Source organism: Stegostoma tigrinum, chromosome 4, assembly GCF_030684315.1.
Source record: "Stegostoma tigrinum isolate sSteTig4 chromosome 4, sSteTig4.hap1, whole genome shotgun sequence".
Lineage (NCBI taxonomy): Eukaryota > Metazoa > Chordata > Chondrichthyes > Orectolobiformes > Stegostomatidae > Stegostoma > Stegostoma tigrinum.
Window position 1 is genome coordinate 57,000,481 of NC_081357.1, and position 26,854 is coordinate 57,027,334.

Genomic DNA, 26,854 nt, shown 5'->3' on the forward strand with positions numbered 1-26,854 from the left:
CATTTTGGCCCTGTGACAGTGAGGGACCAATTATGTACAGCCTGAAATATTGACTTCCCTGCTCCTCGGATGCTGCCTGACCTGCTGTACTTTTCCAGCTCCCCATTTATTGATCGATTAGGTACTTCCAAAGTGTGTCTCAGAGGGGAACTTGCAAGTGGTGGTGTTCCCAAGTATTTGCAGCCCTTGTCCTTCCAGATGTTAGTGCTCACGCATTTTGAAGGTGCTGTCTGAGGAGATTTGGTGAATTTCTGCAATGTGTCTTGGAGGCAGTCTTTTTCCTCAATGGTGTTTTGAGAGTTCTTTGAGCTGCACCCATCTAGGCAAGTGGGAAGTATTCCATCACACTCCTGACATATGCCTTGTAATTTCCCCTCAACCATCCACCTTCCTGACTTGAAAACATATTGCCATTCCTTCCTTTAGTTTGGGGTAAGGCTACTGGGAACGTGGAGCTCAAAGGCATTGGGCCAAAATCCTTAAACTCAAGTTTTTTGAGCGTTTATCTGTAGCAAATGGATTGCAGCGGTTCAAGGCAGCTCACCACCAGCTTCTCAAGGTCAATTAGAGATCTTCTAATTGGCCAATGATGCCCACATCCCTCTGAATAGCAGCATTGTGTACTTTCTACATGATGCATTGCAGAAATTCGACAAGTCTCCCATTGACCGCATCTTCCATACCCGCGATCACTTCCAAGGACAGCAAATACATGGGACAAACACCACCTGCCAGATCCCCCTCAAGCCACTCTCAATCCCGACTTGGAGATATATTGCTGTTCCCTCAGCATTGCAAGGTCAATGTCCTGGGACTCCCTCTTGAATAGCATTTGCGGGTCTATGTACAGCACATGGACAGCAGCAGTTCAAGAAGGCAGATCATCATCTCCCAAGAGTGATTAGGGATAGGTGTTAAATGGTTGACCATACAGCAATTCCCATGTCCAAAGAATGAATAAAAATAAGCCTGCCTCACCATTCTAAAATAGCATGGCTAATGTCTTTTGAGTTCCACCAACCCCCAAACTTCTGCCAAACATCCCGCCCTCACCACCACACCCCCCCCCCCCCCCCACCAAACCTGTTGGTCTAACAAGAATATACTTCTACCTCACAAATATTTAACAACATCATATCCATTGCCTTCTGAGGAAGAGTTCCAAAGCCCTCATCTCACTTATAGCTCTTGACTTACCCACATGAGGAAATATCCTTTCCAAGTCTAAAGTCTTGTCAAGACCATTTAGGAACTTGTATTCTTCAATCAATTTACTCATCTCTCTTCTAGATCTGGTCTACAATTTGATAATAACTTCTGAATCTCCATTTGGAGAGGTGATTTCTCTTTCATTGCTGTTAAGTGAATAGGACAAAACTGGGTCAAACCAGCATGTGGGTGGGAATCCTGGGCTACAGGCCTGATGCTTTACCAGCTTTCCCTCTCTTCTAAACACCGATGGTAATAAGCCAAACCTGTTAACTTTCTTCCCACTCATTCCAGGCCTCAACCTAGTAAACCAACTCTGAACTCTGCAATGTATTCATAACTTTGCTTAAATAAGAGTCAAAACCGCACGCAGCATTTAAGATGCACTTTCACCAAAGACTTGTTTAAATGAAGCATGCCATCTTTACTTAGTGTAATCAAGGACAGCATCATTAGTCTTGGTTACACATTCTACCTACATAGTAATTTTGACTCGTGCACTAGGACATCTAATTCCCTCTGCACCCCATAGTCCTACAGTTTTTTCTCAATTTAATTCATACTAGCTTTTTTATTTTTCCTGTGTAAATTAACAACTTTACATTTGCTTACATTGTATTCTGACTTGTATTTCACCTTTGTGCTGTTATATTTGTTTTCTTTGAATTAGGCACTTGCCCTAACTTTATTGAACTTCAGAAGTTGCATTTTCCCTTTCAGAATTTTTCTTTTAGAATATGAATATTTTTATTCTGTCTATTCTGAAATATACACTTAGACCATTTTCAATAATTTTATTTTCTCTATTTGTCCTCATCTCGGTGCAAACCGATTTAACATTCTAATCTCCCAGACCAAAGTCATCTCTAACTGTTAGGCAAAGTTCATTTTTGATTAACAGTACTGCCCTTTCATCTCTTACCCAGCTTCCTATTGTTCTTAATGTCCTATAGCCCTCAATATTAAGGATCCAGTCCTTGTCATCCTAAAGCCATATTTCCATTATGTCTAGGAAACTTAAATTTATTTACTTCAATCTGTGCCATAAATTACTTTACTCTTGTCTTTTCCTTATCATTGTAACATATGGTTTTGTTTGTTCGTTCCTAGCTTTTTTAACTCAGACCCTTCCTGTCATTCTCTGACCCTTATTCACCATATTACAAATACCACCACATTATTTAAACTCTTTGACCCCTTTCACGTCTTTTCACATTAGGTCCATTGCCCTGTTATTAAGTTTAAAACTATCTGTCTCCCTAATCATGCATTTCACAAGACCATTGTTCTGGTGTACATCATGCCAATATTACACTTTCTCTGCAATGGGCTGCTAGCCCATGAACTGGAACCTACTTCTCACAAGCAAATGTTTTGGGCATACATTCATTCTCTAATTTTGTGGACCCTAGACAACTTGGACTTTGTTAGATGTTTTGTTTAATTTTAGTGCCTAGTTCCTCATGCACTTGATGCAGAGCCTCCTGTTGAGGTTGTTGGTACCTAAGTGGATCATGATCATCGGATTACACACATGCACACGAGCAAAAGCACACCCACTGCAACCCTTGATCGTATCTGAACAAACAGACGCTACATTCTATTGGGAAATTAAAGAGGCTGCAATTTCTGCACTCCCACCCTTTGGTACTCCTTACCTACCTCCACTGTTTGCCCAGTCACATCCTCCTGTTGCTGATCACGGTCCATCTAGGAGATCCGATATTAATTGGTAGGATGACACCCTGAGTACAAGGAAACCTGGTAAATTCCTCCTCCCTGATTCCTCAGTCAGTCATTCAGCCCCCACCTCAAACTCTGAACTGAAGCTGCCTGAAATTCAAGCACTGGCTACAGACGTGTTGGCCTTTAATCACTCTTCTATTCAGAAGCTCACATGTGCTGCAGCTTTCTCACATCACCATCGTCTCACTATTTAAACTAAGAAATAGCTGAATGATACAGTTAAGCTTGCTTTTATGTATTACTAACCACAAATTTGAATGCTATGTTAAGACTAAAAAAAAGTATTTAGCACTTGCCCAAAATGCCACAAACATATAGTTCTGTTTTCCTGCTGTAAAGCAAGAACTAATTCGAATCAGCTCCAATGAAATTAAAACTGTGAAAGTCTGAGTTTTGTACAGTGCAGAGTCAAAAGTTAAGGTGCTATTCTATGCTCACACTGCAGCAGACCAAAGACAGAGGGTCAGAGCCCAAATGACTAGAAGCACAGGGTCATGTCTGTGAACTGATTTATGGCATTCCACAAAGCAGTTAGTCTGTCTATTTTCTTTTCATCTCTCCAAAGTAGAGGCAGCTGTATTGTGAGTATTGAATTCAGCATACTAAGTTAAAACAACCATAAATAATTCACTTGGCCAATGAGACAAGGTGAAAAATAGGGAAAGGGAAGAAATACACTACAATGGAAACATTTCCTACAGTATGCTGGGAGTGTGGAAGGAATTGTTTGATACTGGCACCATTGCAGGAAATGGCAAAAGATTGCCCGTTGTGTGTGGCAACTGATGGAATAGTGGATGTAGACAAGGGATGCCCTTATCACAGAGCTGGGAGTGAGAAATGAGCAGAACAAGCTGTACTAGTGGGGACAGGTTCTTTAGTCGAGGAAAAGGACATATGAGAAATGATAGCATCGAAGATTGCATTGATTTCTGACCCTACAGTTGCTTTGAAAACATCCCAGGCAACTATAGCTTTCATTTTTTATAGCATTTCTCACATGAGAAGTAAACTAGATCTAGGGAGGAGTTGATTGAAAACTGGACAAATGCTTTGAGGATGCTTCTGGAAGTAAAGAGAAAGGTAAGTAAGAGAAGGAGATTTGCAGAGTATAGAGGGCGCTGCATGAAAGCCCTGTTTCTAATAGAGTATAGCAAAATGTAACATAAAGTGGCCGGCATGAAAGACGTTTGTTTGAGCATATGATTAGTTAAAATCACAGAAGTGGAACAGATCAAGAAGATTTGAGATTTGAAGAGGAGGATATCAGCTTTAAACTTAAGGGATCTAGGACCAGCAAGGACAGATAGCTTAGAAAATTGAAAACGTAGCCTTGATAAAACTAAATTATCAACAGAAGGTAACTTCATACTGCCAATTCTAATTAACAGGGCAACAAAACCATGAAAAACAACATTGATATGAAGTCCATTTTGACAACTTTACCATTTCATTATATCACTTCAAAATAATGGAACTGTAAAATAAAACGTAAAGTTATTCTTAATCAAATTTTAAGAATAGAAAACAAAAGTACTTTTTTGATTTCATATTCAGCAGATCTGATATTTTGTGTAGGTTATTTATGTTTATCGGAATCCAAAGGACGTGGTCGTGTCTTTGTATCATTTCCAAAATTACATCACACTCTTAGATACACCATCAAGTTTTGATGAATTTCTGCAGTCCTTCTTAGAAGGAAAAGGTAAGTAATTAGCATTCATTTTACTATGTATGTTAATCATTGCCATTTCTTCTTCTCAATTTTGTTATCAATTTTCAGTTAAACCCACCTTGACAGCAAACTCCCAGTCCCATCAACCAATCATGGATTCCAGTGTTTCTCTCTTGCTACTTTTAGTCTTTGTGCCGTTTGGCATTGATTGGCAATAGAATAGTGATCATTTGAAAGCTACTTCAGAGATCCTCCCAGTAATCAACGCCAAACAATTTGACCATTTTTTGTTCAGTGTGAATTCCTTTAATTTCTGATCAGTCTGTCTTAGTCAGTGAATGTAGTCCTTTCTGTGGCTTTCCTGCCAGCTCCACCCATATCCAAGAATGGCAGTCAACCTAAGTGAACTACAGTCAAGCTTCAATATAGGGCCCAAGTTTACAGGGTACTAATCATCAATTGCTAATAATTATAGCACTTCCACAGAATAGCTTGTCCAATTTTAATTGTTGTCAAAAATAGAAGAATTAACAAATATAAGTCTGTTAATTGAATCGCTATTTTGTTCTTTAAAAGGCAATAGTTTTATTTCAGGTTTCAGTCGACATTTCATTTCGGCAATAACAATGACCATTTGAAACCTTTATAGCCCCATTTCATGTACTAAACCATTCAAAGGCACTTGACAGGAAATGTCAAACAAAAATCAATAGAGATGTTTGGGGAGGTGGTCCAGCTCTTAGTCAAAGAGGTGGATCTTAAACACGTTTTTAAGAGTGTGGTTTCAGCAAGACATCCCATAGTTTCAAGCCTAAGCAGCTGAAAACATGGCTACTGGTGGAGGAATGATTTAAAACTGGGACTGGGGTTGGTGGGTGGGTGTGTGTTTTAATAGATTTGTGCTTTTTGCAACCACTCTAAGAGTCTGAAATAAAAAGAATATACATCTACATTGTAGGAGGTGCAAACATAAGGAAGGGCAGGATCTTAAAACCAGGATAAGCATTTTAAAAGTCTCTATGTATAGTCTGTTTTCTGGTGGCCATATTGCTAAATGTGGAGAAACCATACATGGTTTTGCAGGCCCTCTGTGGCATGTCGGGAAGGACACCTGGTCTGCAAACATTACTTTGATTTGTCCTATCCCTGTCAAGGTAACTTTCAAACCCTTGGATTTCTAGTTGCTGCTCTTCATGCAACTAACCCAGGACAGAAGACTGCTGCATAGCACCAGTACAAGTAAACTCTATCCAGCAGATGTCCAAAGGAAGTTTAGGTCTGGTACTGTTAGTAATTCAATATCAATTCTGTTTTCCATTTAACATGTAAATTCTTTCTCTAACAGTGGTATACAGCTCTTGGTTTGATCACATCCAGAACTGGTACACTCACAGAAATGAATTCAACATACTATTTCTGTCCTACGAGGAACTGAAACTGGTAATTACTAATTTTTTTTTATTGACCAGCTAGCAAGAGTTAAGCTAAAGTGAAGCAAGAAGTATCGACCTTGGGTTTTGACTAACAGCAGTTTTCTGGCAGTCTTCTCTTTACTACCCAGAAAATTGTGCTCCTTAAAGTTGGGACATATAGCTACATCATTCTCAGCACAGCAGGTTTCTTATTGCGAATCTCTCTTTAAATGTACCAATTTATGAAAGCAAAGGAATTTTGGGGATGAAATATCCTTGGCAGCAGAAGAGTCCTTTTTGTTGTAGATGCTGACAACAGGATATGTCAACAAAGAATTATCTAGACGTTACCTCTTGAAATTAATAGCTTCCTACTGCATCCCAAAATATCTTGTACACAACTATATAAATAAGTGGGAAGAGACTTTAGCAAAGAAATCTGAAAAAAAATATAAATTTGCAAATATAGGCATATGCACAAGTTCTCAGGAGAATAGAACTTAGAGAAATTCTGAATCATGTAAGGAAGTGTGATGGAAATATTGCACCAGGCTACTGGACAACTATCTGACTTTGAGCATAGATCACACTGTCAAACATAGTAAACATAGTTACCATCATGACCTGGGTCTTCCTTGGGTCTGTGGCATGTCAGTCATATCTATTAGTCTGCTATGAGTATTTGTATAAAGCAAGTGAAGAATGCTTTACTTTCAATCGGATAAATCCCTGAATATCATAAAGCAGGATTTTTAAAAAATTAAATGGTAAGAGTCCTTTTAAGACAGCATGCCACTTGTGTATTGGTTTGCTCATTGCTCGTTGGTTTGTAATAGAGAGTGACACCAACAGCCCACAGATTAAATCCCAAACCAGCTGAGATTCTCATACAGGTCTGTCCTTCTCAACCTCTTCACCCATTTAAGGCCTGGTGAGCCTTGGGTTAAACTGCCACCAGTCCTCTCTTTCTAATGAGAGAGGAGCCCTCTACAACTGTGGTGATTTCACTTTAGAAGTCCACATGCCTTGGATTCAGAAACAACTCAGATATTTCTAACCGAGATAATGGGAACTGCAGATGCTGGAGATTCCAAGATAATAAAATGTGAGGCTGGATGAACACAGCAGGCCAAGCAGCATCTCAGGAGCACAAAAGCTGACGTTTCGGGCCTAGACCCTTCATCAGAGAGGGGGATGGGGGGAGGGAACTGGAATAAATAGGGAGAGAGGGGGAGGCGGACCGAAGATGGAGAGTAAAGAAGATAGGTAGGGAGGGGATAGGTCAGTCCAGGGAATACGGACAGGTCAAGGAGGTGGGATGAGGTTAGTAGGTAGCGGGGGGTGCGGCTTGGGGTGGGAGGAAGGGATGGGTGAGAGGAAGAACCGGTTAGGGAGGCAGAGACAGGTTGGACTAGTTTTGGGATGCAGTGGGGGGAGGGGACGAACTGGGCTGGTTGAGGGATGCAGTAGGGGAAGGGGAGATTTTGAAACTGAAGTCCACATTGCCATATGGCTGCAGGGTTCCCAGGCGGAATGAGTTGCTGTTCCTGCAACCTTCGGGTGGCATCATTGTGGCAGTGCAGGAGGCCCATGATGGACATGTCATCAAGAGAATGGGAGGGGGAGTGGAAATGGTTTGCGACTGGGAGGTGCAGTTGTTTTTTGCGAACTGAGCGGAGGTGCTCTGCAAAGCGGTCCCCAAGCCTCCGCTTGGTTTCCCCAATGTAGAGGAAGCCGCACCGGGTAGTGGATGCAGTATACCACATTGGCAGATGTGCAGGTGAACCTCTGCTTGATGTGGAATGTCATCTTGGGGCCTGGGATGGGGGTGAGGGAGGAGGTGTGGGGACAAGTGTAGCATTTCCTGCGGTTGCAGGGGAAGGTGCCGGGTGTGGTGGGGTTGGAGGGCAGTGTGGAGCGAACAAGGGAGTCACGGAGAGAGTGGTCTCTCCGGAAAGCAGACAGGGGAGGGGATGGAAAAATGTCTTGGGTGGTGGGGTCGGATTGTAAATGGCGGAAGTGTCGGAGGATAATGCGTTGTATCCGGAGGTTGGTAGGGTGGTGTGAGAACGAGGGGGATCCTCTTGGGGCGGTTGTGGCGGGGGTGGGGTGTGAGGGATGTGTCGCGGGAGACGCGGTCAAGGGCGTTCTCGATCACCGTGGGGGGAAAGTTGCGGTCCTTAAAGAACTTGGACATCTGGGATGTGCGGGAGTGGAATGTCTTGTCGTGGGAGCAGATGCGGCGGAGGTGGAGGAATTGGGAATAGGGGATGGAATTTTTGCAGGAGGGTGGGTGGGAGGAGGTGTATTCTAGGTAGCTGTGGGAGTCGGTGGGCTTGAAATGGACATCAGTTACAAGCTGGTTGCCTGAGATGGAGACTGAGGTCCAGGAAGGTGAGGGATGTGCTGGAGATGGCCCAGGTGAACTGAAGGTTGGGGTGGAAGGTGTTGAAGTGGATGAACTGTTCGAGCTCCTCTGGGGAGCAAGAGGCGGCGCCGATACAGTCATCAATGTACCGGAGGAAGAGGTGGGATTTGGGGCCTGTGTAGGTGCGGAAGAGGGACTGTTCCACGTAACCTACAAAGAGGCAGGCATAGCTGGGGCCCATGCCGGTGCCCATGGCCACCCCCTTAGTCTGTAGGAAGTGGGAGGAGTCAAAAGAGAAGTTGAGTGTGAGGACGAGTTCAGCTAGGCGGATGAGAGTGTCGGTGGAGGGGGACTGGTCGGGCCTGCGGGACAGGAAGAAGCGGAGGGCCTTAACCACTCAGTTTCATTTACTGTTCATAACTTTAAACGGCTCTACAAAGTCATCCTTTCTCTAGTGAAAACTGAGTCCTTTCACATCTGTATCTTTTATTTCCTTATGCCCATTGGTCAAAGCTTCACCATTTGAGGAACAATATTGAGGCTAAAATTGCAAATTTAGCTTTTACTGTGCTTTTTATTAGCTTCTATGTAAAATCATTACATCTCAAACTTCTTATGGTTCGCTATAACTCCCTTTGCCTCTTTCAATCCGACTGATCTACTTTTTATTTAGGCTTGAATCCTCAAACCTTTAAAATTTTCACATTCACCAGCTTTCTGACGTTCTGTAACGCATAGTACATTGAGCAGTCTCCATTACAACCCACTGTTCAGACGAATTTTCCCAATCTGGAAGAAATACAGGTCACCACTGAATTTTACAAATGCTGAGATTTAGTGCAATTCAGCCAATGGAGAGCCAGCTGCTCAACAGTACTGCTGGGAACTGAGACTTGTGCTGACGAAAGCAGCTTACAGAAGTGGACAAAAACATCTCCAAGATAAATTACAGGTTCAACTGCTGTAGGGGAGTCACCGGAGTCTGCCTTCACAGCATATATCCCCTTCTTTCCTTTATTTTAAAAATAATCTATCCTGGGATAGTAAAACTGAACCAAAAACAAATGTAATATGGCTTCCAAGGCATCCACTTTCTCCATTCTCGATAATAAAATGTGAGGCTGGATGAACACAGCAGGCCCAGCAGCATCTCAGGAGCACAAAAGCTGACATTTCGGGCCTAGACCCTTCATCAGAGAGGGGGATGGGGTGAGGGTTCTGGAATAAATAAGGAGAGAGGGGGAGGCAGACCAAAGATGGTAGGGGATAGGTCAGTCCAGGGGAGACGGATAGGTCAAGGAGGTGGGATGAGGTTAGTACGTAGGAGATGGAGGTGCGGCTTGGGGTGGGAGGAAGCGATGGGTGAAAGGAAGAACAGATTAGGGAGGCAGAGACAGGTTGGACTGGTTTTGGGATGCAGTGGGTGGAGGGGAAGAGCTGGGCTGGTTGTGTGGTGCAGTGGGGGGAGGGGACGAACTGGGCTGGCTTTGGGATGTGGTGGGGGAAGGGGAGATTTTGAAGCTTGTGAAATCTACATTGCCATTGGGCTGCAGGGTTCCCAAGCGGAATGAGTTGCTGTTCCTGCAACCTTCGGGTGGCATACTTTCTCCATTCATATGTCTTTAGTTCCTCTTCAGTATGACACACTAACTTTACTTTCCTTTTGCTTAACTTTGTTTTTGCAATATATTTTTAAAGTATCTCCATTTCACAATCTACCAATTCAGTATTCATCTCCTTCCTTGTCTTATGTTTAAAATTGCTGTCCAATCTGAAGTTTTTTTAATCTTCTAACCCTTTTCCCTTACTATTTGGGCATCATTTAATTTGCTTATTTTGTTACTCATAAGTGGAATTGACTTGAAATAGCTTGCTCAAGCATTTGCCTGAGGAAATAGAAGCAGGAATAGGCCATGCAGCCCTCCAAGCCGACTGTCAATCAATATTATCAAGCTGATCATCAAATTCAGTGCCTTGTTCCAACTTTCTCCCCATATCCTTTGATCCTTTTAACCCTAAGAACTTACTTTAATTTTTATTGAATATTTTCAATGTTTTGGCCTCAATTGCTTCCTGTACTAGAGAAACCCATAGGCTCACCACTCTCTTGATGGCATTTCTTCTCCTCTCAGTCTTAAATGGTCCATCCACTATCCTGCAACACTAACTGGACTGGTTCTGGACTCCCTGGTCATCAGGAACATCCTTCCTGCATTTACTCTGTTTGGGCTTATTAGTTTTTTAGGTTTTTATAAAATCCCCAAAATTTTTCTCACCTCCTAACCAAACCAATCTCTCTTCTTACATCAGTCCTGCCATCCTTGGAAACAGCCTGGTAAACCTCTAGTGTATTTTCTCCAAAGTCAGAGCATCTGTTCTTAAGTAATGAGAGCAAGACTTTACATAATACTCCACATGTGGTCTTACCAGGATCCTGTATGGTTGCAGCAAATCATTCCTGCTCCGTAACCACATCCTCTCAATATGAAGGCCAACAAAGCATTGCCTTCTTCACCATCTGTTGTACCTGCATGCTTACTTTCAGGGACTGGTGCACAAGGCCATCAGATCTCATTATACCTCTTTTTCCCAATCTCCCACTATTCAGATAATAATCTGCCTTATAGTTTTGTTGCCTAAGTGAATAGTCTCTCATTTATCCATGTTAGACTGCATCTGCCATGAATTTGCCCACTTGCTCAATTTGTTACCACATTGAAGCATCTCTGCATCCTCTGCACCATTCATCTTCCCTCCAGCTTTGGCATCTGCAAACTTGGAGATTTTAATTTAGTTCCCTCATCTTAAGAATTAATACACATTGTGAATAGCTGAAGTCCTAGCACTGACCCCTCTGGTACAACAAATAGTGATTGGCTGCCACTTGGAAACAGACCTACTCTTTGATTCCTATCTGCGATACAGTTCTCTATCTGTTTCAGTACAGCACTTCCAATCCCATGTTCTTTACTTTTATATGACAATTTCTTTTGTGGGGATATGGATTATTAAGATATTACTACTATTCAGTTCTTTTCACTTACTCCTTCTCTAAAAGGCTTTGTAACATCTTGAATACCTGTTTTAGCATCAGAGATAGTAGCAACTGCATATGCTGGAGAATCTGAGATAAGGTGTAGAGCTGGATGAACACAGCAGACCAAGCAGCATCAGAGAAGCAGGAAAGCTGACTTTTAGGGCCTGGACCCTCCTTCAGAAATGGCCCCATTTCTGAAGAAGGGTCTAGGCCCGAAACGTTGGCCTGCTGTGTTCATCCAGCTCTACACCTTGTTACCTACTTTAGCACAATGAGTGAAAATGTTTTCCCGATCATTGTGGGGGTTTTTTGTCATTTTTTTTTTTCAAACACTGGCCCCAGTATTTGGATCCCTGCTGTGTGGAGATAAATTGACTTTTGGACCTGGTTCTACTTGTTGTTCTTAACTCAGACAAAGTGGAGTGAGTCGAAGTATGCACTGTACTTTTGAGCTTAGAAAATATCGCAGAAGAGCGTGAACTCTTGGGGCTGAATTGCTCTTACCATTCCTTGATGTTAAGGAAAAAAGCTGACTGTCAAAGTTGTGCCTCTACAATTATGGAGTTTGCTAAGGATTAGTAACATATTGACTCTGTTTACATGTTATAGGATCTAAGGAAATCAGTGCAAAAGATATGCAAGTTTCTTGGGAAAGAGTTGGATGATGAAAATCTTGACACTGTTGTGAAACACTGTACTTTCGCAATTATGAAAGTGAATCCAATGGCGAACTATGAAAATGTTGAAAGTAAACATGAAAGTGGCTCTTTTCTTAGAAAAGGTAAGAATTTGAAAATAAAACAAAGGCCTACACTTGCTGGATATCTGAAACAAAAGCAGATATTGCTGAAGGAACTCAGTGGGTCTGGCAGCATCTGGTGAGAAAGCAGAGTTAACACTTCAGGTCCAGTGACCATTCTTCAGAAAAAGTATAGTTTTTGCTGCAATACTGAAGGGAACAGAGACACTATCTTTTTAGCAAGAAGATTAAGGGTTGTCAGTGCCCTGAGGTAATTGAATTCATTGCATCAATAAGTAGTTTTTGTGTTTTGCATAAATCAAATAGATTGGGAGGTCTTTTTCACATGAATCTATCCAATTCATCTCTTGGTCTATACCTTTTCAAATATTTACTTGGATACTCACTGAATACATAACACTAATGGTGAGCAATATTTGAGAACTATATTGAAGTTACGTGAACAAATTTTTCGAGGGAACATCTTCAGCATGAGATTGTGCAGTTTGGGCCTAACATCCAATGCACTAAATTCCTAACTCCATGCTAAGGAAATCTTGCTTTTCATTTGAGACAATGTTATATGCATTGCAGTCTCCGTAATCACACCTAACAAAACCATAAAAATAGCAAGGTTCTTGAATGTAACCCAGTCCATATACTATTTTGTACTTAAGATTCTTTTGAGGTCCTTTGACCAATGATTAATCCACGCTATCCTTCTTTCTCTCTAATAAAAAAGCTGAAAGAACTGCATATGCTCTAAATTAGAAGCAAAGTTCTGAGGGTCACCTGACCCAAAATGTTAAATCTGATATCGCTCCACAGATCACGACCGACGTGCTGAGCTTTTCCAGCAATTTGTTTTTTGTTTCTTCTCTTTCTGTTCATTCACTATTTTCCTCCACACTTGAAATTTCTCTTTGCAATGCAATTGGAGAACCTGCCTCTGAGAAGAGAAATGGACTAACTTTGTAGCAGGAAACACCCTGCATTATTAATCATAAAGACATGCCTACTGCCAAACTTTTGAATCAGCTTGTGCTGTCTGACTTTGGTTAAGTCTAATTTTGGCTAAGTCTCTGGTCCCAGAGATGATGATAAGCCACTCATAAATCTCTCCTTCCTGCCAACACAACACCCTTTTTTTTTTCCCCCCGACCCCACCCCACCTCACTTTATCCAGTCAACTAACCAGGCTAAGAACCAGCATCATTCCCATCTTCTATGGTATCAGTTAGCTAGGAGCATGTACCATATTTCGCCACTGTTATTCTTTATGTTGTATGTATCAGAGGACTGCTGGTCAATATTATGCCCTTCTTTATTTTATTGCCAAATTTGTGTGGGTCTCTCAGCTGTTCACCTATGGCCAAATTTAGAAGCAGCCAAAGTCAGCACAACAAGGGAGTATGCCTTAGAATATTCCGCTTAACGCTTGGATGATATCTGGTCATGGCAACATTGTGCATCATTGGCCATTAAAAAGGTACAGTTCATGGTGTCCACACTCCTTCGAGTGACTTTGAGTATATGCCTTTTGGGTGAATCTTTATGCAGGAGTGGAGTGAAATCTATATGATTTATGTTCTGGGTCAACATTGCAGAGAAAGGCCTCTATTCTGAAGCCACAATGATATTTACCACCTCAATCCAAGGAAAGGCTTATCATCCAAATTGGACACAACAAAAACAGTGTAAAGTGCCAATGATTGTGTACAATGCTGAAATGGTAACTCCCAAAAGGCAAGTGAGTTTCCAATTTAGGTCTGCATTTTCTTGCTGCAGGCTCTAATGAGTTCTACACCAACATTTCACAGTACAAACCCAACATTCCTCTCTTCACAAACTTAGGTTTCTTTCTTATTATGGAATTGTCTGTTATTTATTTCATTCCAGTTTCATTTCATAATACCAAAAGTTGAATCATCTCTTCTTTCAGGGATAATCGGAGATTGGAAAAATCATTTCACTGTGGCCCAGTCAGAGATGTTTGACCAAATAGTTGAAGAAAGACTGAAGGAATTCCCTTTGAAGTTTATCTGGGACAGCAACTAACTGGAACTCATTATATAGACTGGCCTGTGATGTGCATCTAGTCATCTTTTTGACTTTATGAAATAAAAACCTACTACTTTTATAGATAACCAAACCGGTAGATTGTTGCATATAGAAAGGAATATATATTTGAAAGTGATGAATTTGGAGGGCTACAGGGATAGGGCTGAAGAATGGGGCTAGTCGGGTAGCGCTTTTGGGAGCTGGTACAGGCACGATGGATTGAATGCCCTCCCTTGGTACTGTAAACTCCTACGATTCAATTATTTTATTCATCTTAACATGTGAAATGTAATCATCCTCCTTCCAGCTTTTTGTTGCTCTAGTCTTGTCTTCCACTTTCTTTCTGTCTCACTCATCTTTCTAAACTTTCCTTCTTTTAAAGGCCTTCCTTTTTGTATAAACATTTCAGAAGTGCTCATTCTAGGTTGAATTCATCTACCTGACCTGTTTTGCTTCTCATCAGTCCCAATTCCTTCCCTTCTTGATTTTATTTCTTGATGATTGGGTCCTAATGTGCTTTGGGAATTCAATTGCTAGTTTTCTAATTACTTTCCTCACATCCCCATTCAAGGAAATGGTAGTAACAATAGGCTGAATTTTTATGGTATTTTGTGGAGGTGTCGCTTTCATTGAGTTTCATTCAAGGTTCCTCTCTGGTGAGGTCTAGCAGATTTTCTCTCAATATTGTCACAAGCTCTCTTCACTAACTACCTAACAATGATACCCCTATCATCCAATACCAACTGTATTCTACCAGTTGCTGGATATTTTGGGAAACACCAACTTCCCAGTGCTGTGCCATCTTTCTTTACATTGCCACAGCACAACAAGATAGATGCTTGCATTTTGAGGCTGGTCTGAAGGCTTCACACACTTCCAGAGCTCATGACAGATGAGAGAAATTGGCAATGCTATTTGCTGACGAGGTCCTCGATATCCTGCTCAAAGAGGTGGTCCGGAGGAGTGACCACCAGAAGAGACCACAACACCAGATTCTGACTGGTCCAGGCTGGACCAAGGTTACCAACAGAATCAGCCTAGTCTTAACCATCCAGCCAAATACCCAGCAATGTCACAAAGTCAGTGACCCTCTCCACTCTGCCAGGGTAATGCCATCAATTTCCCTCTATTACTTCACATTCACTATCTTTGCTACTGCACCACCTCCCAACAGGGTTCATGTTACAACTCTTTCTCTTTTGCTTGCAATTTCTTATTTCTTCCCTCAAATCACTCTTACCCCAACCCCCACTCTACTAACCCTGCAAGGCCTCTGCTCTTCCTACATAGATTTAACATACACTATATCCAAATTAAACACTACGTTCAGAGAGCTGGTGCCAACTTCCAATAAAAACAAAATCCTCTTCCTGAAATCCACATCTTTACATGCCTGTTCTGCTCCCTTCCAATTATTACAAGGCAAAGTTGAGGGTTAATTCTGAGGTGACTGTCTTTTGAAGTATTATTCACAAATGTGCCTTCTGACAGTTTAAAAATTCTTTTGCGGAGATCAGGTCCTTCCTTTTTTACCTTCTGATCTAATTCCAATGAATGGCTTTTACAATCTTTCCCCTATCCTCACACTTGAGAGATGACATGGAACTGATCTAGGGACCAAGAAAGATTAAGTCTTAGAAGAGATACTCTTGCTAAGCACCAAGTTTGGCAAGAAAATCAGCCAGGTTGTTGGGCCTTGCTGCCCATTTCTTCCCAAACTCTGCTTGAAGTTGTCATTTAAAGAGGGTGGAAGTAAATATATTTAACACTATCATGAACAATGGCTTTCCCCATTGGGTCCTACTCTATTCATTTCCCAGTTTTATGTCCTCTTTTAAATGTATTGGAATACTGATAATGACTTAAAGGCAGAGAATAGCTCTCCTGCCAGTGAGGAAACTGTTCTGATGCCTAGTCACCCATTTCTGAACTCAAATTGTCCAGTTAGAAACAGCAAACTGGCAATCCCTACCAGGAAATCAATGCTAGAATAGCAGCATGAACAACCCACATAGCACACATTCAAGTGACATACATTCAAACAAAATGTTTTGAAAGAATGATACAGCAACAATAATCTGACAGCAGAAATGAAAAAAAAACACAAGTTTTATTAAAATTTGAATAAATGTTGAGTAAGGGATCACCTGTCAAACAGTGAAACGGTGAGTAATTTTTAACCATTTACAGTTTGGGTCCTCAACACCACTCTGTGATAACACACTCACCTCCGTGTGAGCAGGTTATTGGTTCAAGCTCTATTCCAGCAACTTGAATACAAAATTGAGTATAACAATATGGGGACCGCTGCACCAACAATGGCCCCATCTTTTGGGTAAAGCGTGAAATTGATGCTTCACCTTCACTTTTGAAGTACAAGCTCCTATGGCAGTATTCAAAGAGGAGTTTGGAAGTTCTGGCCAATGTTTAGCCCTTAACTAACATCACGAAATGAGATAACCTGTTTGTTAATGCACTGCTGTTTTTTTTTTTTGGGGGGGTGGGGGGGCTGCTGTGCACAAATGCTTCAGTGTTTCCTACATTGCAACAGAGATTACACACTGATGCAAAGTGTTGAGGGTGGGGAGGGTGATGTCCTTTTCTCATCTAAATGTAAATCTTTCTTCTATAGTTGGTGGAAAAAAATTTGCAGAATTAGTAAATCAGTAGTTATTGCATAATAGTCCATCTATTTTATGCTTGATTTTATGTAATGTTCATTACTTACAGCATTAAACCAAAATGTTGCTCAGTTAGCTGGCAGGGAATAATATGTGGCATGTTAACAAATATCACAAGATATTGCAAATGCTGTCATATATAATAACGCCGGATAACTTCCAATTGTCTTATTGATATACTGTCTGTTTATTTTTTCTGGATATTTAAATAAATCAGATGGTTCATGGTTATGTCATGGAGATTGTGCAGTCAATGTTTCAATTTTCTCAAACTCTGAAGAGGCATCAGGTTTCAATTTCACACCAGGAGTTATAACAACATCAGGAACATCTGATACCTAGCTGTCATTACCAGACATTTCGTACATATATGTACAGATTTTTCCTTCAAGCAACATAATGTGGTCTCTACACATGCCTCGCTTTTTCACAATCCTCCACTTGTACAAATTACACAGATTCTTTTGTCTTAATGAATACAATCTTCCCAATGCTTACATAAAAAGCAAAGATTCAGTTAGAAACTATTACTAAGAAGTTTGGGGGTAACTTTTATTTTGTTGATGTCCTATTTACGTTTAAGAGTAAGCTGGCTGTGGGCCAATGCCACACTGAAAGGATGCCATTGACTTACTGCTAACCTGCCACCTATTCTCAATTTAGTGGACCACAGCTCTCACAGTAAAGGGAAGGGGAGATGACTTTTGCAGGGAAACCACAAGTTTCTATTCTAGGTAATCCACCTAATGAACACAAGTACATCAGTGTTTAAGAAGTTCAAGCAAGATTGAATATAATAGAACTGTCATGAAATAGAGTTGACAGTCAGAACCTTTTTCCCAGAACTGAAATGTCTATTACTCGGAGGCATGTATTTAAGATGAGGGGGGAAGGTTCAAAGGAGATGTGAAGGATAAGTATTTATACAGCAAGTGGTAGGAATCTGGAATGTGCTGCTGGGCGTAGTGGAGCAGTTAGTGTCTGGGCCATGTAAGGGAATTTTGGATTAGCACATGAATATGCAAGGAATGGAGGGATATGGACTAAGGGCAGGCAGAAAGGTTTGGCTTAATTCGACACCATGTTCAGCACAACATTGTAGGCCAAATGGCCTGTTCCTGTGTTGTACTGTTCTGTGCACGATGAAATGGGTTTCACTCCATGCAATATAGACGTTTGCGCAAAGAAGCAGCTTGGTTACAAAGAAGTCAAGGCTTTTTTTAATTATAAAAATATTCTTTATTCATAACAAAAAATTATCTGTAAATGCATTCAAATGTTCCAAAATCAGTTCTGTACAGACTTTACAAAGAGAAAACAAAGCCACTGGGATCTGTTATTTCTCTGAGGTCCCAGCAGTTGCATTTTCTATTCATGCAGGATTAAGGCAGTGAGGGGGGGGTCTCAGATCTTGACGAACCCTCATTGTACTTTGGCAGAAAGACCTTAGCAGTGGTGTTTCCTCACTGAACAACAGTTGCCCCAAGCTTTATTGTGTCCCTCAGCACATCATCCTGGACCTTGGAGCGTGTCAGCCTGTAACCTTTGGTCGAGGTCAATTCTTTACACTGGAAGATCAGCATGATTTGGGCAGATCAAAGAGTGTTAGTCACTGAATCAATGGTCCTCCAGGGCCAGCTGATGCTTGTCTCAGTGTGTCCTGGGGAACAGCCCATACAGCATTGATAATAAAGTGTGAAGCTGGATGAACACAGCAGGCCAGCATCTCAGGAGCACAAAAGCTGACGTTTCGGGCCCAGACCCTTCATCCACGTCAGCTTTTGTGCTCCTGAGATGCTGCTTGGCCTGCTGTGTTCATCCAGCTTCACACTTTATTATCTTGGATTCTCCAGCATCTGTAGTTCCCATTATCACCCATACAGCATTGAGTCCTGCATCACAGAGCTGCTAGAACAGTTAGGGCTGCTCATAGCTATGGTTAACATTAAATGGCTGAAAGTGGCTCTTAGTTAACATCAAGTGACTGAGGAAGACTTTTCGATAAATCAGCAGTCTTTCATAGTCTGATGCTTGAAGTTAGAGTTGAAGTCATTGTAATGGTAGCCTGTATAAAGGGAGTATATCCAAGGTAATGAGATTAAAACAATACAAAAGGTCTTGTGAGATACATATAACATAGTCCTACTGAATGAGAAGCAAAATTGCAGCAGCTGCTTGCACATAGACTGTTTGATAAGAAACTTCCTTCAGAAATGCTAATAGAAAGCCCCTTTTTCAGGCTGGTCCAAAGTTTGTTTTGATCAACAGAACACTCCATCTCTCCCCAGACCCTCTTTGCAAAGGCACGTTCCAGAAGGAGACATGTGACTGTCTCTGTTCCACTGCAGCCACTTTGAGGTCAGGATGCAGTGGTGGAGCGAGTCTAGGCGTATGTGAAGGATCTCACAGGAATTGCCCTTCTCACCACCAGCCAAACAATATCTTGGTACTTGTTGGAAAGTTCTGGTGATGGGGCTTTCTGCCAAATGGTTTTGACAGTCTGCTCAAGGTCCAGCGTCGCCTTCTCCTGGAGGCTCTTGAGTGCGCGACATGTCGATCAGTTCCTGATGATATTGTAGTCAAAGATGCATTTCTTTGTAAATTTTTCCATGAGGCATAGGTGATATGAATGGTCCAACTACTTGGAGCCATCCACAGCAAACAGGTCAGCCCCATCCTTCGCAACAGCAGAGACAGGTATAACTTCAGTACAAGGTGACACTTGGTGTTTTTGTACCAATAGTCCATGCACAAATTAATGCAACCACACACAAAGGTGGCCATTAGGATGTGGGTAGCTTTGGATACATCCTTTTGTATATTGCTGTTCATGCAGGCACTGAAGAAGTTTGTACTCAATGGAGCTTGCAGGAAGAAATCTACCTTTTCAGTTACATGTCTAATATACATAGATATAGAAATACAGTTGGGTTTGCAAATACACATTTTCATCTTTTGACTGAAAAGATTGTGCCTGCAAGCATAATTCCAGGAGGGATTGAGTGTTAATAAGTATGTTTGATGTATGCTAATGAATGCAAAAGAGGTTCTGAGCTGACTGAAGTGTTCTGCGAAGTTAATATCAAACTAGATACTCCCTGATGGAAAACTGAAACCTCACCTGTCGCTCAATTAAACTCCACCCATCTGTCCTTCCAAAACCTCCACGCAGGGCCAAAAGAATTCATCCTGTTGCTATGGCATAACTTCTTCAGCCACAGACTGGATGCTACATTGTACAATGTGTGTCAGGACTTTATCTGCTCTGGGTCAGTACAGGATTACCTTGATCAACACTTCTTAAAGTATAAACATTAAAACATTGTGTTTTAGTCTTTATTGAAAACAACTTAGTTACTGATGTTCTATTTTTTAGGTTATTTGTTTGGAGTGTAATTTTGCTGCCTACAACATTATAACTATATGCGTATGTTATATTTTATCTTTTCAGAAAGAAATTCTACTTGATTCAATGCAAAGAATTTTCAGAGCTATTTTGTTCAGTTCAAAATTAAACACTAAGCAGCATGAGTCTTGATCAACACAAGGAATCTAATCAGTAATTACGTACTCGAATGGAAATAACTTGTTTAAGTTTTAGCTCAAATTTATAAATTATGTAAAGACTAAAAGAACTGCAGGTATTGTAAATCAAGAACAAAAACAAAATTGCTGGAAAAACTCGGCAGATCTGGCAGCATCTGTGAAGGAGAAAACAGAGTTAACGGCTTGGGTCCGGTTACTCTTCATCAGAACTGGACCTGAAACGTTAACTCTGTTTTCCCCTTCACAGATGCTGCCAGATCTGCTGATCTTTTCCAGCAACTTTGTTTTTGTTCCTTATAAATTATGTAATATTATGTAGATGTGTTTGATTTGGTGAAATGAAATTCTGAAGTGGTGGTTATTTATGTTTCTGCTATAGGAGTTGGACGCTGTATGAAAAACAATATATCTGCATATAGATAACGGGATACTAAACCTGTAACACATTTTCAAATAACTAATATATTCAGTAACTGAGCTCAACATGGCAGTGAGAGATATCCTCCTGTACCCGCAGTAGCATGGTGCGCCGGAGAGACTGAACCCACTTTCGGGATACAGCTTAGTCATGGAGGCAGTGGTGGAGACATCAAGACAGCTTCATTGGGTCCAGAATGTTGCAGCATCTGGGGGGCTGCAGCGGGGACTTTGGCTGTGGACAGCATCATAGCTCATTGCGATCCAGAGCATGACAGCAGCTGGGGACATGGGTTGGGTTCTTGATGGTCGGAAATTGAGCCGAATGTGGGAAAAGTGAGCTCAACACTGTTCTGAGGGTGGTACCAGGGCATCCGCAGTCGTAGCAAGAACGGGCAGTCCGAAGTCTCCTGAAGTGTGTGCCAATGCAGGGGAGATCAAGTCCTTGTAGGGAGTGCCAGCTTGACATGGCTAAGCACTTTAGAAAGACTGCTGAAATTTCTTTATTTTTCTACTTTGTGCCTAAAATTTTGTACCTTGGTAACTTTTTACCTAAGATAGCACTGGGAGTGGTGACATTGTACACTCTTCATTGTACTCATGTACTTTTGTACTTGATTACATGTAACAATAAAATAAAATCTAATCTAATACTAATTCTGAAATAGCAGATTGAGAAACATATAACGATTCATTATTTTTACACAGAAGTATGTTTTATAATTTAAATTATATGATAGCTGTGTTCACTCCAGATTTGATACTTCATTACCTTAGAGCTCAGTGTTTCAGGAAGACATACATATTTCCTTACTAAACTTTCTTCCCTGCAGCATCGCTGTCCTTTATTTTAAAGTGTCCGAGTCCACAATGGTTTGATCTTGCATTTCCTCTGCACTGCACAAACTCACTCTCCACAGCTTAAGGTAAGAAAACAGTGAAAGAAGGAAAACAAAAAGAGTAAAAGCAAACGGAGCAGGTAAGTTCCAGGAGGGAACCTCACACTGTACTGCTACTCCACCACCATCTTGAAATGCAGACTTGAAATATTTTATACATATGGATGGCTGTAACATATATTGAGCTTGATTTATTCTGATAATGATGCAACAGCACTCACAAATCTTATGACGATACCACACCTGGTCCTGTAAATGTCCAAACTGTCCAACTGGTACAGGCTCTATCTGCCCAGATCTAGGCCCAATATGTCAGAAGTTTGAAGCCCCTACCACCTGCACCAATTGGTCAAACTTCCTGTTCTTGTACTCACCAACACATGACACCAGGAGAAATCTGGAGATGATTACTTTTGAGGTTCTGCATTTTAATTTCCTTCCAAAGTCCCTGAAATCTGGTTTCAGGATCTCATTCTTCTCCCTCCCTATGTTCTTGGTAGCAATGTGCACCATAACTTCTGACTGATCCCTCTATCCCAGAAGTTGCTATTCTATGACAGCTTTCACCCGGGCCCTAGTGAGACACCATACAATCATGGAATATTTAATGTCACAGAAATGCTTGTCTTATCACCTGATTATGGGATCGCCCATCATTATTGCTCTTCTATTCTTCCGCACCATGTGTAATCCAGAATGTAAAAGCAACAAGAGACAACACGGTGTGAAGCTGGATGAACACAGCAGGCCAAGCAGCATCAGAGGAGCAGGAAAGCGTGACGTTTTGGGTCGGGACCCTTCTTCAGAAATGGGGGAGGGGCAAGGGGATTTTGAAATAAATAGGGACAGAGATGGAGGGGGATAGAAGATGGATAAAGGAGAAGATAGGGTGAGAGGAGACAGACAGGTCAAAGCGGCGGGGTTAGAGCCAGTGAAGGTGAATGTAGGTGGGGAGTTGGGGGGGGGGGGTGGAATTGGTCTGTCCAGGGAGGACAGACAGATCGGGGAGGGGAGGAATGAGGTTAGTGGGTAGGGGGTGGGGGTGGGGCTTGAGGTGGGAGGATTGGTTAGGGAGGCAGGGACTAGCTGGGCTGATTTTGGCATGTGGTCAGGGGAGGGGAGATTTTGAAGCTTGTGAAATCCACATTAATACCGGTGGGCTGCAGTGTTCCCAAGCGAAACATGAGATGCTGTTCCTGCATCTTTCAGGCGGCGTCATTGTGGCAATGCAGGGGGCCCAGGATGGACATATCGTCCGAGGAGTTGGGGGGGGCAATTGAAATGTTTCGTGATTGGGAGGTGCAGTTGTTTGTTGCGAACAGAGCGTAGGTGTTCCGCAAAGCGGTCCCCAAGCCTCCGTTTGGTTTCACCGATATAAAAGCAATAAGACAGGATTGATAGAAACAATAGCCTACAAGGAATTAAAACCCATGGAAAATGGTACAATCCTATCAAGAACCAGTAGGTTCTCTCTTAATTCTAGGCATGAACTAGGGAAATATTCTAATTCACTGCTGCTATTTGGACACAGCTGGTACCTATAGCTGTCCTGTCACTGGGACTGGCTCAATCGTAACTGGGAAGCAGGCATTTTCTCTCATTGAAGACTTCACCAAACACCCGTATCATTTTAATATAATTGTTTCCCAATACGATTTAGGCACTTTTTAAAAATATTGATGAGGATTTCAAACTTTGTTGGTAAAAGAAAACACAAATTTTAGCAGTGCTGTAGATTGAATCTTTATGTGACAGAAGTGTCACACAACTCATAGCTCACTTTTTAAACTTTTATACATATATTGTGGAGAAATCTAAAACGGGAACAATGAAAATGTATAATTTAAATGTTGACTACTAGTACTTATTGAATACATAAATTATATATGCTCTGTTTAGAAATATAAGTGGTGTGGTATAAGTAGTGGGGGTGGACAGAGGGAGAGCAACATAAGTGGTGAGGAGAGAGAGACATGAGTAGCGTGTGAGGGACAGAGAAAGACATGAGAAGTGAGTGGGGAGAGACAGAGAGGCATGAGTAAAAGAGGGAGGGAGACAGAGGCATGAAATTAAGAGAGAGGGGGAATCAGGAGTGTTGGGGGACCGAGAGATAGAGAGAGAAATGAACATGACTATGAGTTGTGGAAGAGAGAGGGAGATAGTAGGAGGGAAAAGGAGGTACGAGTAACGGGAGGGAGAGGTAGAGGAAAATTGAGGCATGGGTACTGGGTTGGGGGTGAGAGAGAAAGACAGAGAGATGAGTAGAGGAGTGATAGAGAGAAAGAGATTGAGTGTGGGGTGGGAGAGAGGAGAGTCTGAGGGTGGGGTGGCAGACAGAGAGAGATTGAATGTCAGGGCAGAGAGAGAAAGACATGAGTAGTTACGGACAAAGAGAGCAAGAGACATGAATATGGAGGAGGGAGAGAAAAACTGGGTGTGGAAGCAAACAGAGAGTCTGGGTGTTGAGGGAGAGTGAGAGACAAAGAGATTCAGGATAGAAGAGAGAAACCAAGTTTGGGGACAGAGAAAGTTGAGATGGCCACAATGCAGCAAACTCAGCATTGTCAGGCCTTGCCAGTTCCTGTACTACTTGCATGGCTGTCCTGGGCTGCCTGGCACGCTGTCAATCATTCACACTCTGCACACATACTTTTAACCTGTGGTGTGATCAGCAAGTGAAATGGCTGAGGAGAAGCCTGAGACTAAGGCTGGAGAGGCGAGGAGGAGGGACAGACAGGGGGTGTTCATGGAACATAATAGGACTGGCAGTGTGAAGTGCATTCGTTTTGATGAGAGGAATATGACAGATGAACTTAGAGCTTGGATTAGTACAAACATCTGTGATATTGTAGCTATCACAGAGACTTGGCTGAGAGAAGGTCAAGACTGGGAGCTTAAGGTTCCAGTGTTTAGATGTTTCACGCAAGATAGAAAAAGATGTAAATGAAGTGGGAGTGCTGCATTACTGATAAGGGAGGATATCACAGTTTTACAGAGTGAGGATACCTGATGGAGGGCTTATCCAGTGATGCCATTTGAGTAGAACTCATGAACAGGAAGGGTGCAATCGCATTGATAGGATTGTACTACAGGCCACTCAGCAGCCAATGAGTTATGGAAGAACATATATGTGGAGAGATTGTGGGAAAATGTAAAAACAAGGCATTGTGGTGGATGATTATAACTTCCGCTATATTGACTGGTATTTGCTTAGAGCCAGGGACTTGGATGGGCTGGGAATTTGTTAGGTGCGTCCTGGATAATATTTTGAAACAGTATGTAAATAGTCCAACTGGGGAAGGGGCCATATTGGTTTTGGGGAATAAGCTGATCAAAGTTTCAGTGAGGAAGCTTTTCGGAAACAGTGACCATAATTCTGTAAGTTTTAAGTTACTTATGGATAAGGATAAGAGTAGTTCTCAGATGAAAGTATTAACCTGGAGGAAGGCTAAACCCAACAATATTAGTTAGGAACTAGGGAATGTAGATCGGGGGTAGCTGTTTGATGGTAAATCTACATCTTGTGGGACTTTTTTAAAGGCCAATTGATTAGAGTTCAGGACCAGCATGTTCCTGTGAAAAATTCAGGATAAAGACGGCAAAATTCCGGAACCTTCGATGATAAGAGAAATTGAGGGCTTAGTCAAGAAGAAATGGGACGCATGTGTAAGTTTTGGAACTGAAGACAGACAGTCCTCAAAGAACACAAAGAATACAAAGAACTCAAACAAGAAACTATGAGGGCTAACAGGGTCATGAAATTTCTTTGGCAAATAGGACTAAAATTCTTAGGTGGTTTAAATATATTGTACAGAACATAGAAAAGTACAGCACAGTACAGGGCCTTCGGCCCATGAAGTTGTGCCGAATTTTTACCCTAAATCTAAGGTCTATCTAACCTCCACCCCTACCTTATACTATCATTGATATGCCTATCTAATAGCTGCTTAAATGTCCCAATGAGGCCCATATATAAGAAACAAACAGGTAGCTAGGAAAAGGGTAGGTCCACCTACTGACAAAGGAGGGAATTTAAGGATGGAGCTAGAGGAAGTGAGTGAAGTCCTTAATGAATACTTTGCATTGGTATTCACAAGGGACAAGGGTATAGTTTGATGAGTCTTAGGAGGGTCATGTTGATATTCTAGGGTATGTCAATATAAAAAAGGAGAAATTGTTGGGTATTTTGAAAACCATTAAAGGTAGATAAGTCCCGAGGAACTGATGGGATCTTTCCCAGAATGCTGAGGGAGACAGGTGAAGAAATTGCTGAGGCCTTGTATGAAATATTTGTATCCTCTTCAGTTATGGGAGAGGTCTCAGAGGACGGGAGAATAGTTTACGTTGTTCCTTTGTTTATGAAGTGCAACATGGCATCCAAGAAATTACAAGCTAGTGAGCCTTTTACCAGTGGTAGGGAAATTATTGGAGAAGATTCTTAGGATTTACTCACATTTAGAAAACTTATGGACTTATTAGTGATAGGCAACATAGCTTTGTGCAGGGAATGTTGTGCCTCACAAACTTGATTGAGTTTTTTGAGGAAGTGACAAAGGTGGCAGAGTAGTAGATGTTTACTATGTGGACTTCAGCAAGGCATTTGGCAAGGTCCCCAATGGAAGGCTGATGCAGAAAGTGAAGTCACATGGGATCTGTGGTGAGCTGATAAGATGAATATAGAACTTGTTTAGTCATAGGAGACAGAGAGTAGAGGGGGAAGGCTGTTTTTCTGAACGAAGATTGTGACCAGCAGTGTTCCGCCAGGATTAGTGTGGGACCCCTTTTATTGTAATATATATAAATGATTTTCAGGAAAATGTAGGTGGCCCTATTACTAAGCTTGTGGATAGCACAAAGGTTGGGGGCATTGCGGACAGTGAGGGTGGCTACAGAATACAGCAGGATATAGATAGGCTGGAGACTTGGGCGGAGAAACGGCAGATGGAGTTTAATCTGGACAAATGGGAGGTGATGCATTTTGGGATATCTAATGGTGGGGGGGACATATCCAGTAAATGGCTAAACCCTTAGTAACATCACCATACAGAGGGATCTAGATGTACA

The 26,854-nt window shown here is 41.7% G+C and overlaps 1 protein-coding gene across 2 annotated transcripts in view; it reads left to right on the forward strand.

Annotated features, from left to right (window-relative positions):
• LOC125452217 (amine sulfotransferase-like) overlaps positions 1 to 16,739 on the forward strand; it is a 44,138-nt gene extending 27,399 nt beyond the window's left edge. For both annotated transcript variants that reach the window (XM_048530371.2, XM_059645366.1), the window contains exons 4-7: positions 4,534 to 4,660; positions 5,976 to 6,070; positions 12,057 to 12,228; positions 14,129 to 16,739. In XM_048530371.2, the coding sequence (XP_048386328.1) occupies positions 4,534 to 4,660; positions 5,976 to 6,070; positions 12,057 to 12,228; positions 14,129 to 14,244 (510 nt within the window). In that variant the 3' untranslated portion in view covers positions 14,245 to 16,739. The remainder of the gene's footprint in view (positions 1 to 4,533; positions 4,661 to 5,975; positions 6,071 to 12,056; positions 12,229 to 14,128) is intronic.
• Positions 16,740 to 26,854: the final 10,115 nt, after the last annotated feature.